Below are 14482 nucleotides of genomic sequence, written 5' to 3'. Positions count from 1 at the left end.
ACGTTTTAATTTTGACATTTCCAGCTCCCGTACCAACATATGTAAATATACAATTACAAATTTTATGTGACATAAAACATCGAAATTCAGTGCTTGCTATGTATTTTATAGAATAATTAATTTATATTAACTTTGACGAGCTTACGGTATGTTTCCACTTCGGTTTTAGTTCGACGGTACCTTCACATTGCTTTAAAAAATAAGTAAGCCTGACAATCATTCCAGCAACGTGATATCATTCTAGACCATTCCTCACGTAGTGAAACCCTGAAAACATTGGCCAGAACAACCAGGCACCGATTCAGAAAATTTTATTTCCCAAATAGGTTCCATCAAGAATCATTTCCTTGTGTCTTTGTTCAATGATTGTCAAGCTTAAAAAAACTATAATCGCCCTTTTTATGTGATCAAATTTGCACGTAGCTAGATGAATAATGAACATTTAATTCAGAGGTGCCCACTGTGCACGTACGCAATGTTCTGTAATGAGCTTAAATGGCTTTACCAAAATGTTTATCTAACCTGGCAGTTGAATTTCATGTAATCTTATAAACATTATTCCAATCTTCAAAGAAAATTATTTAAAAATTTATTTCGCTTTTGTAAAACTTGAAAAAAATCCTGAGAACGCCAACACTTTTTACGCTTCAAAAGAAATGTTTCTTACAAAAATTTTGTTTCCTTGAATAATGTTTTCTTTTTTGTTTTGCTTTTTTTTTCTTATAATATATATGTTTGTGAAGCTGAGCCCATCTTTGTTGGAAGCGTTTTCCGAGTGCCTAAAGATTATACTGTAAGTGCGATAATCAATACACCCTTTTAAGGCATGGAGAAGGCACTGGCCTATTAAGCAGGTTATAGTAAAACTGAATTCACAGATAATCTATATAACAAGGGCGTTACGTAATGTGAATTTTACAGAAAAAGGGTTACAGAAACCGTAATAAATATGACCATTTAGATATCATGGGTGGAAATCCAAAGAGGTCTAGGCAGGCTATCGAAACTGGATTGATAACCTTGTCAAAGTGGTGAGGAAAAATTGGATGAGGAAAGCACAAGACTGGAACGAATGAAGTACATTGGAAAATACCTCTCAGTTTTGGATGGATAGCTGTTGAAAAAAAGAAGAAGAGTCAAACAGCGTGAACTAAATAATTATTAATTATTGAACCACATTGATTAATTAAACTTAAACTCTTGATAATACTTGTGGTCTATTAACAAATAGATCAAGCAATCAAATAATAACTCCATAAACAATAACGAAACAAAATCGGAGAGTGTAAAATGAAACGTTTAATCGAAGTACAACACCAAATAAAAGACTTTAATAAACTACAAAATCCTTTAACCCATTCACGATTTATGAAAATGAAAACAATATTTTTATTGTCTCTCGGAACAATTGGTTTCGCACTCGGAAATTACACAGTTCAACGGATACGAACAAAGCTTTAAAATTCAACTCTATTTTGTACTAGTATTTATTCTTCCGTATCGGAATTGATTCAGTCTAAATTATCGAACTGGATATTTAGTTTTTCCATTTCCCATTGGACTAAGTAATAAGATAATATCTACTCATTGTTTGAATGTTCGCAATGTACGCAAACATTCCGTTTCAATAAGCACGTTAGGTCCGAATTCGGAATTCAGTAATTTATGAAATCTCCAACATTACTGAACAAGAACCCGTCACTATATACCAAAATATGGAACAATTCCAAAATTTTTGGCAGCTTGAGCTCAAAAGAAACGAAACCATTAAAGAAACATTAAAAACTTTATTTTATTATACCAAAGTGGAAACATCCCAATCATTCTTAAGCATGCAATCACACCTCAACTAGACTTTCAAGGCACTGTATTTAGAAAATATATGTAGTAACCCGCACATTGCCAACATCAGTCGTGTTGCTTCCGCATGTGGACTGCCACCTGCGAAGAGAAATATTTGTAGTCTAGAAATAACTAATAGATTCAGGTGTTACTTTGCGGAAATACATATTAATAAAAATGGAACATAATTAGTTTGGGAAGAATCTTCTGCCAAGTGTCGCACCATCCACAACCCCTGAGGATGCCTCGTAGACAGGCAAAACACATATCAGGGGGTCTATCCGTTCTCCGTCGGACATTGGTCCGAAACAATTATGTCCACTTGCACTAATCTGAAGTACGTCTTGTCAATTTAGGCATTACTTTAAGACGTACCTTTGCTGAAAAATGTAGTTAACATTGCAGGTCTTATAGTATATTATATTAATTAATTTTAATTAATTAAATTACGATTGAATGTACGCATTTCACCATAAACTTGCCACGCGAATATTTTACACCATTATTTTTACATTTTTGATGTATGATTAAAATTAAATTAATACAATAGCATAAACAAACAATAACAATTGGAATTTAACCGGAAAATAGAAAACCGCAAAATATGACATACAAATAGTTAAATTTTACATTTTATGTTATCAAGTAAAAAATCATCAATATTGTAGTTACATTGAGTAACTAACAAATTTAATTCTTTAACAGCATCCGGTAATTAAATAATTGGAGCGCTAATACGAACATCGTTCATCTGTATAATTCCACGTTAGCGCGTTGTTTGTGTCGTGTTTCTATTTTATTCCTTGTTTCTAGGATATCTAGTTTTGACTATATTAAAGTTGCTTGGATTTTGTTTCACAGGCCTCGTAAATATACAACGATGGTAGAGTTCATATCTTCAGTTTCCTAAAGTAGTTTAGTAGTTTCCAAATATGGCCCTGACACATTTCTTGTAAGTAATACTCGATCAAATCAAAACACAATGTCACGTATGAAGCTTCACTCGGATCATGCGTCTTTTATTAACCGACTTTAAAAAAAAGAGAAGGTTCTCAATTCGACTGTATGTTAGTTTTTTTGTATGTATGTTACGCGATAACTCCGGTATTTGTGAACCGATTTTCATGTTTCATTTTTTATTGGAAAGAGGGTACCTCCATAGTGGTTCCATTTCCTTTTGAAGAAAATCATCCACCTCTAAGGGTGGCTGATCACGCATGAACATTCATTTTTATAAATAGCGCCTAAATTTTAGAAGTAGACTAAATTTTAGGAGAGATTAAACTTAAGGAGCAATTATTTTAATGGTGGGTTTTGCTATTCTCCAATTCAAGGCGTTTTTCTCTCTCAATATACTTTGAGTACTGAGAACCGCCGATTTTTATTATCTCCTGTGTCAAGTCCTGTATAGTGGCGAACTAAAATCCCCTATATTTCAATAAAACTTGGCAAATAGACGTAATTCCACGTACTTTTGAGGTCGGTTTTTTTAGTACTCTGTACTCGCGGAGTAGCAAGATAATTTACTTTAATTTTTACTAGTCCACAAATTCCATAGAATAATGCAAGCCATAAAATGAATCAGTGTCAACTGCTCAATTCATTAAATGAATCGCCATGAAATTTTATTTCTATGAGCTGATTGTCGTTGTAAGAAATGTATTTCCCAATAGAGCTTGGGGTAATAAATGACGTAGCGTTTTGAAGGTTTCATCTATTTCCAAGGAGCTTTGGTTGAGCTTCCGACATGTGACATCCTTTTCTTTACCCATGACGTTGCTTTTATTCTCAATTCTCAACGTTAATTATCTACATGTCAACATTCTTAAGTCGATGCGACACTTCACAAGGGAGTGTCGCATCGACTCAGTGGTGGTCAGTACAAAAGTTCCAAGTTGCTTCACTTGGAACAAGTTCTCTTACCTAAAGCTGTGAACATAGACAAGTGCGGCGTCCGCGCCACGATGAGGTTCGCGCTTGTGGACCTCACATACGGCGGTCGCGTCGGCTGAGTGGCTTCACAACGCAGGGACATGAAATCTCGTGCTGTATTCACCTTTGAAAACAAAAAAACTCAAGGTCATACCAAAAATCGCAGATTTGGAAGAGTAACACTAAAATAGTCCTTTGCAGCAGTTCTTTAAATGCCGAACATTAGAAATTTATCTCAGATTACGCAACCAACATTAATTTGTTTAACTGCCGATCTCTTTAACGTAACCTTTACATTTTCATAAACTGGTTACTTGATAGCCGAACGATTACCATGCTGGTCTGCCACGCAGAGGTCGATTCCCGAGCCGGGATAAATATTAGTAGAGCCTACATTTAGGTCTCTCGTTAGTTTGGATGTAATTTGTGGTTATCTATATATGTGTGTCTATGCTACCCGTGATACAAGGTTTCCCGGGCTATGAGTGTGTGCCTTACTATTATTATTGCTATTATTACTTGATTGGATTTTTATGCAATGTGAATCTTCATGAATAGAATCCGTATATTTCACGGTTCTCGTTTACCTTTAGTCGAAGCAATCTCCAACTCGCACGAAGCCCGTCGTAGTCCGGGGCTGACACTTCCGTGTTATCTGACATCCAGGGCTCTAACTGTTACAGGAAAAAATAACCATTATCAATATACTCATTCCAACGTCGTGCATTTTATTATTTTAATATACGTAGTTTTAACTAAACTACGTGAAACCTAACACTATGTATGTTAAAGAAGATTGTTATTGTCAGAAGCTTTAGTAAAAATAGACAAGATTTAATGTTACGGAATTTTATAGATTATTTCTTAAGTTAACGTTACGGCTGTTTCGATGTCCATGAATATTATTAGCCATTAAATTTTCTATAGTGACCCTGTACCATGCTTTTAAGCGAAGATTGGAGACAAAGCGAACATTATTTCATCGATGGCAGCATTTAGCAGCACTGCCTGCATGGCCGAACGGTTATCATGCAGGTTACCACGTCGAGGTCCTGAGTTCGTTTCCCGGGCTCGGAGAAATATTTGTATGGCCGACATTTATTGCTCTTGTGAGAATGGATGTATTTGTGTAGTTGTCTATGTGCATGTCCATGACATCCGCGATACATGATTTCACTGGGGCGGGGCTATGAGTGTGTGCGTATTTATTATTATTTTATTCATTAGTATTTATGGTACTTGTTGTGTGTTTTAACAGACCACGATCAGGCGTAATTACGTGTGACATTTCATTTTATCTAAAAGCTTTGTCCGTGACATAAAGTTTTGTTGTTAATTCTCCATCAGTTACCTTTTCAGGTTTCCCATCGATGTACCATACAATGTTTGCCGGCGGCATGGCGTAATGGGTTGAGCAATTGAGTGTGACATCTTCGCCGAGCTGTACGCTGCCTGGTATGCCGATTATCACTGGATCCTTTTTCAGTGCAACTAAAACAAATAAGTTAAATAAATACCGAGAATACGACTCAAATGAATAGTGCAAATAGAAATGCTTTAATGGATGAAATTGATTCTCTGTTGAAATCAAAATTGGGTCGACAGTAAAAACAGTTAGAAGCGTTCCTATAATCTTTATATTGGTGGAACGAAGTTCTTTCAAATTTGTTAAAAAGATAAATAACCTTAACTGCAAACAAGGTCGTAATTACGGAAGAAAAAAACAATGGAAGTGCTTTAAGCCTTGATTACTATTAGAACCGATGTCACCAAAATCGCACTCGCACATTCTTCATTTGAACCACTACAAAATCATGATATTGACATAGACTTCTTTTTATTGGCATGAATACATTGACTTACAATTATATGGACGTCGGGTCCGCGCTAAAAAGTGTCCGAACTTATAGGGCGTTAAAATAGTATACAGAGCGTCATTCACGCTGTAGTCTTCGTTTGTTCTTCTGACAGAGAAGCAAGCAAAATTAGACAGTACTGCGATGACATTACAATTTAAATTCAACGTTTTAGCTTTTTCATATTCCTTTACATGTCACTACGTTTAAATAGGTTGACTTGGGACATTTTTTTCGTGGTTTTTGTATTAGACCCGTCGTCCATTTATTTGTAAGTCAATGCATGAATACAACAACGCAAAACCACACTAAAACAATTTACATACAAATAATTATTAAACATAAAATTACACTCAAAACTAGTTTTTATAGGCAAAGTTGAGGTATAGTATAGTCTGTGTTGTAGCGTCATGCCAACACAGGACTTGTCTCAGCATATGCTGCAGTGTCCTACCACAGCGCTGGTTTTCAGTAAGCCCGCAGAGCTGGTGTTGACCAGCAAACAATTTACAAAAAATACAAAGAAAAAAATAAGCACGGAAAATTGCGTTATATATTGTAATTATTACGAGGATAAATAATTAATATATATGTAGCAACATAAATAATTAAATAGCAGAATGCATTTAAGAACAAATATAACCGCTCACGCGATACATGCAGGCGTAGACGCATACCACACCTAGAGGTGCCGGTGATGATTTTATACCGATTTATCGGATATCGAAGTTATAACAGGTAAAATAACTAATATTAATTTCTATTTCGGTAACTACTCTAGCAAACCATAAAGTTTTTAATGCCTGGGTCTGTCATTTAAAAAAATAAACAACTTCAAAAATACGTCACGACAATCGTGTGTGTTATTGTTTGGGCTGGTGATTTCGGTGTTTTTTTATTGAAAACATACCGTAAGTAGCGTTTTTTAAGTTTACCCTGAATATAAATGTTTATAAACTATACTAATAAACTTTTTGCTAGAGTAGTTACCGAAATAGCAATTAGTATGAATTCTTTTATCTGTTATAACTTCGATATCCGATAAATCGGTATAAAATCATCACCGGCACCTCTAGGTCTGGTATGCTTCCAGAAACGCATGAATCGCGTGAGCGGTTATAGATACTAATACACTTGATATGATAATGTCACGCAACTTGAAGTCTAATTATCAGTACTCTGAAAAATCATTATTGCTTACGCCAGGTTCACCAATATACAAATTGCCTCTATATTTCCCTCCATAGCTTCACCAATATACTAATTGCCTTTTATATTTCCCTTCATATGTAATTACAACGGTACCCGCTGGGAAAAGAGAAAATGTGGGTTGCTACTCAATTGAAGTCGGCGGCTCCAAGTCCGTATGTCTATGATTTTAATTTCTAAGTTCATGTGTGTAACTAGTAATAATAATTAATAGCAATGCCTTCTGCTAACGATGACGACACACGTCATGACGAAGACTACGTGTTAACGACAGTTCACAACTCTTGGAAAACGTGTGGTGTCTCGAATCTAAAATGAACCAGGGCGGCGGAATGAACCTGTGATGACGTTATTAAAATCCATAATTGTAATTTCTCTCCTTGTGAAAGAGGTCATCCAGGGAATTGCTGCCACTTTACCTATTTCGGCCGCCAAGCAGTAATGTAAGCATTATTGTGTCCCGGATTTGAAAGGTTAGGCCACAAACTGAACGACAGTGTTGCGGGCTGCGGCGCTGAGTTTACGTTGGTATAGTGACGTAACGAGAGTATGAGGGCGATGTCGATACTGTGACGTGATCTTTTAACACTATAAGTTTCCGGAACTGGCCACTTACATAAACAATATTTAAAAAGTAATTACAACATTTGAAAATGGAACTATTTGGCTGTAGAATACAGTTTGTTTCATCTTTAACTTGTTTTCACATTATGGCGTCATTTTAGTAATTGGTTGTCTACATCACCATGGATTTAACTCGTGAAAATTTTCATAGTATGATTTTCTACGACTTTAAGTGTAATTTAACAGCTCAGCGGAGCTTCGCTTGGCTTCAAACTGCTTTTGACAATGAAGCACCATGCAAGACGACTATTTATAGCTGATTTGCCGAATTCAAACGCGGTCGTGTGAATCTCAGTAACGAATTTCATGATGGTCACCCGTCCACTGCTGTGAACAACAAAAACATCTATGTTGTGCGCCGTATAATCAAAACAAAGGGGTGTGACTACCATGAGATTCGGGCATCTTTAGGCATAGGCATGAATCAATACTCCACAAACATTTGGGTGTGAAAAAGCTGGGCTCTCGGTGGATCCCATGCACACAATTTGACTGAGGCTCAAAAAACGGATCGCGTCACTTGGTGCAATGCCATGCTTACCAGATTCAACGAAGGGGCGTCAAATTTGGTGTGGGACATAGTAACAGGTGACGAAACATGGATTTATAGTTACGATCCCAAAACATAGCAGCAATCGAGCGTATGGGTCTTTCGAGATGAGCCGAAACCAACCAAAGTGGCGCGCGTGCTAAGTGCCTCTAAGCGGATGATTGCTTCTTTTTTTAATAAAACTGGACACGTAGCTACTGTTGCTTTGGAAAATCGTTGTACCGTGAATAGTGATTGGTACACGACTATTTGTTTGCCGGAAGTAATTGGAACTCCGTAAAAATAGCAGTAAACGCAGTATCATCTTGCACCACGATAATGACAGTTCTCACACGGCCAGATAGACAAATGAATTTTTGAAGGTGAACAACGTTGACCTTATGAGCCATACCGCGTACAGGCTCGACCTGACACCTTGTGACTTTTATTTATATCGTAAAAATTAAGAAACAGTTACGCGGTGAATGATATTCATCACCTGAAGAGGCTGTCGAGGAGTATGAAAAATATGTTTCAGAGATTGTCACGGAGGAGTGGCAGAAACGTTTTCAAAATTGATTCATTCGTATGAAAAAGTGCATTAACGCTAACTAGAACGCGCTAGCTGCGCACGAGACAGACGCGCTGGCTACACGTCGCCGATGCAGACGAACATGTCCGTATCTGCAGCTCACCACAAACCGCAGCGAGTCCTTACTCAAGTCCGGGTTCGCCCGTGAAGTGGTATCCGCCGACTGGCTGAGGGCTTGGCCCGGACGCCCGCTGTATCTTTGTCTCGTCGGCGAGCTCCGTAGTCTCTACGAAATACCCTATCTCTCCCGGTCGGTCGATATCCCTATCGACCGACCGGGTTGGTAGATAGGGACTGTTATGGGCAGACGTGTCGCTTACCCCCAGTCGCACCACTTGTTCGCCCTGTCACTTGGCATAATAAAAACAAAATTCTGTAACATAACTTTACCTCAGTGCCATCGATCTACTACAGCTACAGTCGAAATGAGAACGTCCTTTTTTGATGTCACCAATGTAAAGGCTCTTGGAGTTCCTACACGATGTGAATACAAAGACGTGTGTGAGTATACATTAGTTTTTCGTTATAGCATTCCTATTGAAGCTATCGAAGTGTCCATATTGATAATTTGTTAGCATCAATTAAAATAAACATATACATTAAAATATACATATTGAATATTCAGTTACAAACAAAACTCATTCCATACATGTTCTTTTCCATTTAACAATAAAGTTTAATTTCGCACTAAAATCGTTTAACCAAACAAATCCATGAAGTTTCACAGCCCTTTTCAGGATATTGCTTCAGGCACGTTTGCATTGTCCGTTGTCCATTTAATTAATTACGCTATGAATTCGATGAAAAGCCTTTTGAAACATTATAAATTCATCATAATGTTATTAAATTATGTGCTATAATGGGCTGTATAATAACTTTGTATCCCGGTTTTTCTTGTTGATCATCCCGTGAAATTCAATCAATAATTTTATTAGAAGTTAAAACTTAAATATTGAGTAAATTTCTAAATGAGAAGTCCTTTGAGGACAGTAGAAAACAGAAGAATATCTAGAACGTAGTGACGAAATGATAAAACTTGTAGTTGAGGGGAGGATAGAATGAAAAAGAAAGAGAAAAAGATCAAGTACAGCATACAGTGAACGAGTAAAATAAAGGTCAAGAAACTGGCTATGGACAGTCCAAATAAGAAGAAGCTACACCGACAAGAACCTGTCTATAGATGATGATGAAATTCAATGATTTACGTCTTAATTTTTTATCAAATTATTATACTTGTTTTTTATGATGCCAAGTAACTAGAGTAACAAATCGTGCGCCTAGTGGTAAGCGACACGCCTGGTGGTAAGCGACACGCCAGTCCATAACAGTTGCAGTGCCACTCGGTGCTTTAAATCACAATGATCTGAGGGGCACTGCCAGTGAGGTCACGTCACTGAGACATACGTTGCCAAGTCCCATGTGTCTATTCACCAAAACCCTTACACTTAAAAACCGGAACGCTTGGAGTTCCTTGTTCTACTGCGACTAAACGCTTTCTAGAGGGGGATAATCTTAGGCCAATAAAAGATAAAATAATAATCAATCTATGTTATATTTTTCATCAAACCAAGTGTGTTACAAAAGTAACCTTAATTTTTTATTGCATTAGTTTAATATCTTTACTCCCGTGCAATGGTTTTAAATTCACGATAAAAAATTCATCTGAAACTTCCACACAATCCTGACAGCTAAACTAATTTCTTCTCTTTTGCAAAATGGTTCAATAAACTTTTGTCAGATGCATATTGGTTCGCAAAGTCCCTTTGTCAGGTCAACGGGCAAAGCAGAACACCGCAAATCGAGTCAGTATTGATTGGCTATTCACTTCAACGTAGTATGTCATAGTCCTGCTTTTATGCAAAAGTTATTGCATTCGTGTCATAAGCCACAATATTTTGTACTAAAATCATAAATCGTGGGGTTTAAAATAAAATTTCAATGCTATTCAAATCGATGAAAAATTTTTGAGAAAAAAAAATGTATTTTCTTGACTGTCACTTGTTTGACCAACATGATATTCAATTATTAATAATTAGTACAGCAATATCTCCAGTCAGCGGCTGGTAGCTGTATAGGTACATGGCTGAATGGAGTAATAGATTTCTCACAGATGGCGCTACGAAAAAAGTCGTTAAAAATCACAAACAAAGATCTGCAAGAAGCACATAGAAAAATTCGTAAAGCCCGCTAGTTGGCATAGCGTCTGGCACGGTTTGCTGGGACGACGTTCGTTCGAAAAATATTGTATTCGATCTTGTTCAAATGTTGAAAGTATTATTTTTTAAGGTGACGACCAAGTCATGCGTCTGGTGGTAAGCGACTGGCTTAACAGTTGTTAATGCTACCCAGAGCTTTACCTCGCAAAAATCCAAGGGGCATTGCCACACGTCCGCCTGAGATATTAAGTTAACAAGTCCCATGGGCCTGTAGTATCACAAGCACCCTTACTTTTCAAAACCGGAACGCAGTAATGCTCAAGTCGCTGCTTGGCGGCACATTTGAATGAACGTGGCCGAGCAGTTCGAATATTCAATATTTCCTTCCGTATAACATTTACAAACTTCTGTAAAATTATTCAGAAAATAGAATGCATTTGCTTTGGAATTCAAACTTGTAACCTGAATGTTGTAACCGGGGCAAGATGATACGTTTTTTGGGATCTGGCGTTTTTTTAATTTGGTCGAATATTACTTATTGACAGTCATTGCTTTGGACTGACGTCAAACGGAGAACTAGAGCACCAGGACCGGGAGAGTTGGGGTGCTCAAGACTTATGACCAGCAGTGGATGCATGTAAGCTGATGAGGACATCAGCTGATTCAGCATCAGAACATTGCAACTTGCGATAATACTAAACGATTTTTCGTTTATAACGTCAAGTGACGGGACGAACAAGTTGTGCGCCTGATGGTAAGCGACACGCCTGTCCACAACAATTACAGTGCCACTCAGAGCTTTAAATCGCAAGGATCTGAGGGGCACTACCACTGCGCCCATCACATATACTCTTACTCTCCGAAACCGGAAAACAGTAATGCTCACATTACTTAGTGCTTGACGGCAGAAATAGGTAAAATGGCAGTATTTCCCTGGACCAATTCTTTCACAAGGAGCTCTACCGCTACTAAATATACCAAAATTAATTGCTAAAACAAAAGTAATAGGATTAAGGACCTTGCAAGCAAATATGCTATTAAAATTGGTTTATTAATCTAATTTCCGTGGCAATTTTTATTATTTAAGTGTTTGATTTTTTTATAGTGCAATATTATTTAATATTTGAGTATTGTATCGTGAAATATTATTTAATAATTACCATGCACTATAAATCTTTTAGGCCATGGAAAAAGGGAATCTAAAATAAATAACTGAATAATAAAAATAATGTTTTTTTTATGATACCGAGTGACGGGACAAAAACGTCATGCTCCTGGTGGTAAGTGACATGCCTGCCCGTCACCCTGAGACATAAGTTGACTAGTTCCAAGAGCCTGTAATTTCGGTAATGTTCACATTACCACTTGGTGGTAGAAATAGGTAAGGTGGCAGTACTTTCCTGGATGAATTCTTGGTGGATCATCTTTACAATTTAAAATGTCATGTCAGCATATATTTATTAACCTAATTTCCGTGGCAATTTTTATTATTTAAGTGTTTGATTCTTTTATAGTGCAATATTATTTAATATTTGAGTATTGTATCGTGAAATATTATTTAATAATTACCATGTAATATTATTATACTTGAATATTATTTAAATAATAAAAAATAAAAATTGCCGCGGAGATTAGGTAGTGACCATCAGTCCTAGAAAGACCGTATACTAAAATCACTAACATTTTAACAGGAACATGCAAAAGCTGAGATAAAACATGACCGCCATACACCACTTTAAAGGGATACAATGTCACAAAGTAAACGACATCTCAATAAAGTGGAATGTTTTTACTGAAACTGTCTCTTTTAGATCACGAGAGAACCGGGAATCTAAAATAGACATCCAAAATAATTTTAATTTATTTAGGGTATATCGTGGGGGCGTTACCACCACACATGATAAGGGTATTGTGAAAACCGAAAACAAAAAACATCGGACGTGTCTCGCTCACGAGATCGCCGACGTGTTCTGGGGAGTGGCCTTCACTAAAATAATCCCAATTGTTTTGTCCGTAAACGGGTTTATTCCGCCACACTCGCATTTGAGGAGTTGGATTTCAATAATAGGCTTTAGACAGACACTCTATCGCCCGTGATACAGCAGCCGTTTAAGCGCGCGTGTAAAGACGTTAGAAGGAAAAGGGAAAGACCGCGGATTGCGCTCATCAATCGCGCACTCCAATACACGCCAGTTTCACGCGGTCTATCCTGCGGTCTACGAAAGAACTAACTTAAAAAATTTCAAACATGTAATCGCCCACGATTACGCGTGCAGACCTTCCCGCGCACAATCCCGTACGCTCCATATCACGCGCCATAGAGTGACTGTGTAAAGAGAGCTAATGTCTGTATTGCACGATACGGCACCATTTGCCGTTTCTTGAACGCGAGTCCCTGACCCCTGCTGGCTGTGGCATAAAATACCACCTCACCCGTTAAATTAAAATCTTTTAGGCCATGGAAAAAGGGAATCTAAAATAAATAACTGAATAATAAAAATAATGTTTTTTTTATGATACCGAGTGACGGGACCAAAACGTCATGCACCTGGTGGTAAGTGACATGCTTGCCCGTCACCCTGAGACATAAGTTGACTAGTCCCAGGCGCCTGTAATTTCGGTAATGTTCACATTACCGCTTGGTGGCAGAAATAGGTAAGGTGGCAGTACTTTCCTGGATGAATTTTTGGTGGATCATCTTTACAATTTAAAATGCCATGTCAGCATATGTAGGAAATAAAATAATTTGTACTAAAACATTACATAAGTTATGCCAGCATTAATTACAAGCGTAAAACCGAATCGACTTCCAGCCGCTGCTGCACTTTTTTCTTATGTTTCTTTTTTCACAGCTCTGCACATATGCGAGCGTAAAATTATTAAATTTAATATTTTACCCATAGACATAACATGGTGGATGACCTTTGACCTCAATTATGCCAAGTTACAAGTTGAACCTCAGAATGTAGGCTTCATTTCCTTTCTTTATGTTATCAAGTGAGTAGAAGAACAACTTTTCTTGGAAGTGTCTATAGTAAATTTTTATTTTTATAATATCAAGTGACGGGAAGAACAAGTCGTGCGCCAGTGCCATTTAGAGCTTTAAATCGCAAAGATCTGAGGGTCGTCTGCGCCGGTCATCCGGAGACATAAGTTGACAAGTCCCACGTGCCTGTAATTTCACCAGCACCCTTACCCTTCAAAACCGTAACACAGAAATAGGCAAGGTGGCAGTACCACGCTGGGCGCACTCTTTTACAAGGAGCTCTTCTGCTATTAAAAAATAAATATAGCTAATTTTTAATAATAAATTATAACTAATTTTTCAGTTTTTTTTAATGTCACGATTTTCAATTATTTTTGTGAAATTAATCCACTAGTTTTATAAAACGATTCATGTAAAGATAGAACACCAAGAACATTATTTTTAGGATTTTTTCCTCAATGTTTGATCTTTGTATTATTAATAATAAAATTATAACTTTTTTATTAAAAAAAATCAACTTGAAAAGTTTTTATTTAAATTCGTTAATGGAAAGTGCACGAAATCCAATAAACCCGATTTATCCCATAGTTTGCCACCCTCAGAGGTGGAATATTTTCTTAAAATTTGATTGTAACCACGTCTGAGGTACCCCCTTTCCAACAAAAATAGAATCATCTAAATTGGTCCACAATGTAAGAATAATCGCGCAACACACACACACACACACACACACACACACACACACACACACACACA

At 37.1% G+C, this 14482-nt stretch overlaps 1 protein-coding gene across 1 annotated transcript in view; it reads right to left on the bottom strand.

Annotated features, from left to right (window-relative positions):
• Nucleotides 1-1450: 1450 nt before the first annotated feature.
• LOC113233883 overlaps nucleotides 1451-14482 on the bottom strand; it is a 73412-nt gene continuing 60380 nt past the window's right edge. Inside the window, exons 4-7 of the mRNA XM_026469112.1 lie at nucleotides 5126-5265; nucleotides 4362-4448; nucleotides 3766-3898; nucleotides 1451-1941 (exon numbers count right to left, since the gene is read on the bottom strand). Coding sequence (XP_026324897.1) covers nucleotides 1850-1941; nucleotides 3766-3898; nucleotides 4362-4448; nucleotides 5126-5265 — 452 coding nt within the window. The 3' untranslated portion in view covers nucleotides 1451-1849. The remainder of the gene's footprint in view (nucleotides 1942-3765; nucleotides 3899-4361; nucleotides 4449-5125; nucleotides 5266-14482) is intronic.

The sequence above is a fragment of the Hyposmocoma kahamanoa genome, unplaced genomic scaffold, assembly GCF_003589595.1.
Source record: "Hyposmocoma kahamanoa isolate Upper Pololo Valley unplaced genomic scaffold, ASM358959v1 80, whole genome shotgun sequence".
Lineage (NCBI taxonomy): Eukaryota > Metazoa > Arthropoda > Insecta > Lepidoptera > Cosmopterigidae > Hyposmocoma > Hyposmocoma kahamanoa.
The sequence above is the reverse complement of the archived record's forward strand: the minus strand, read 5'-3'. Positions and strand labels throughout refer to the sequence as shown.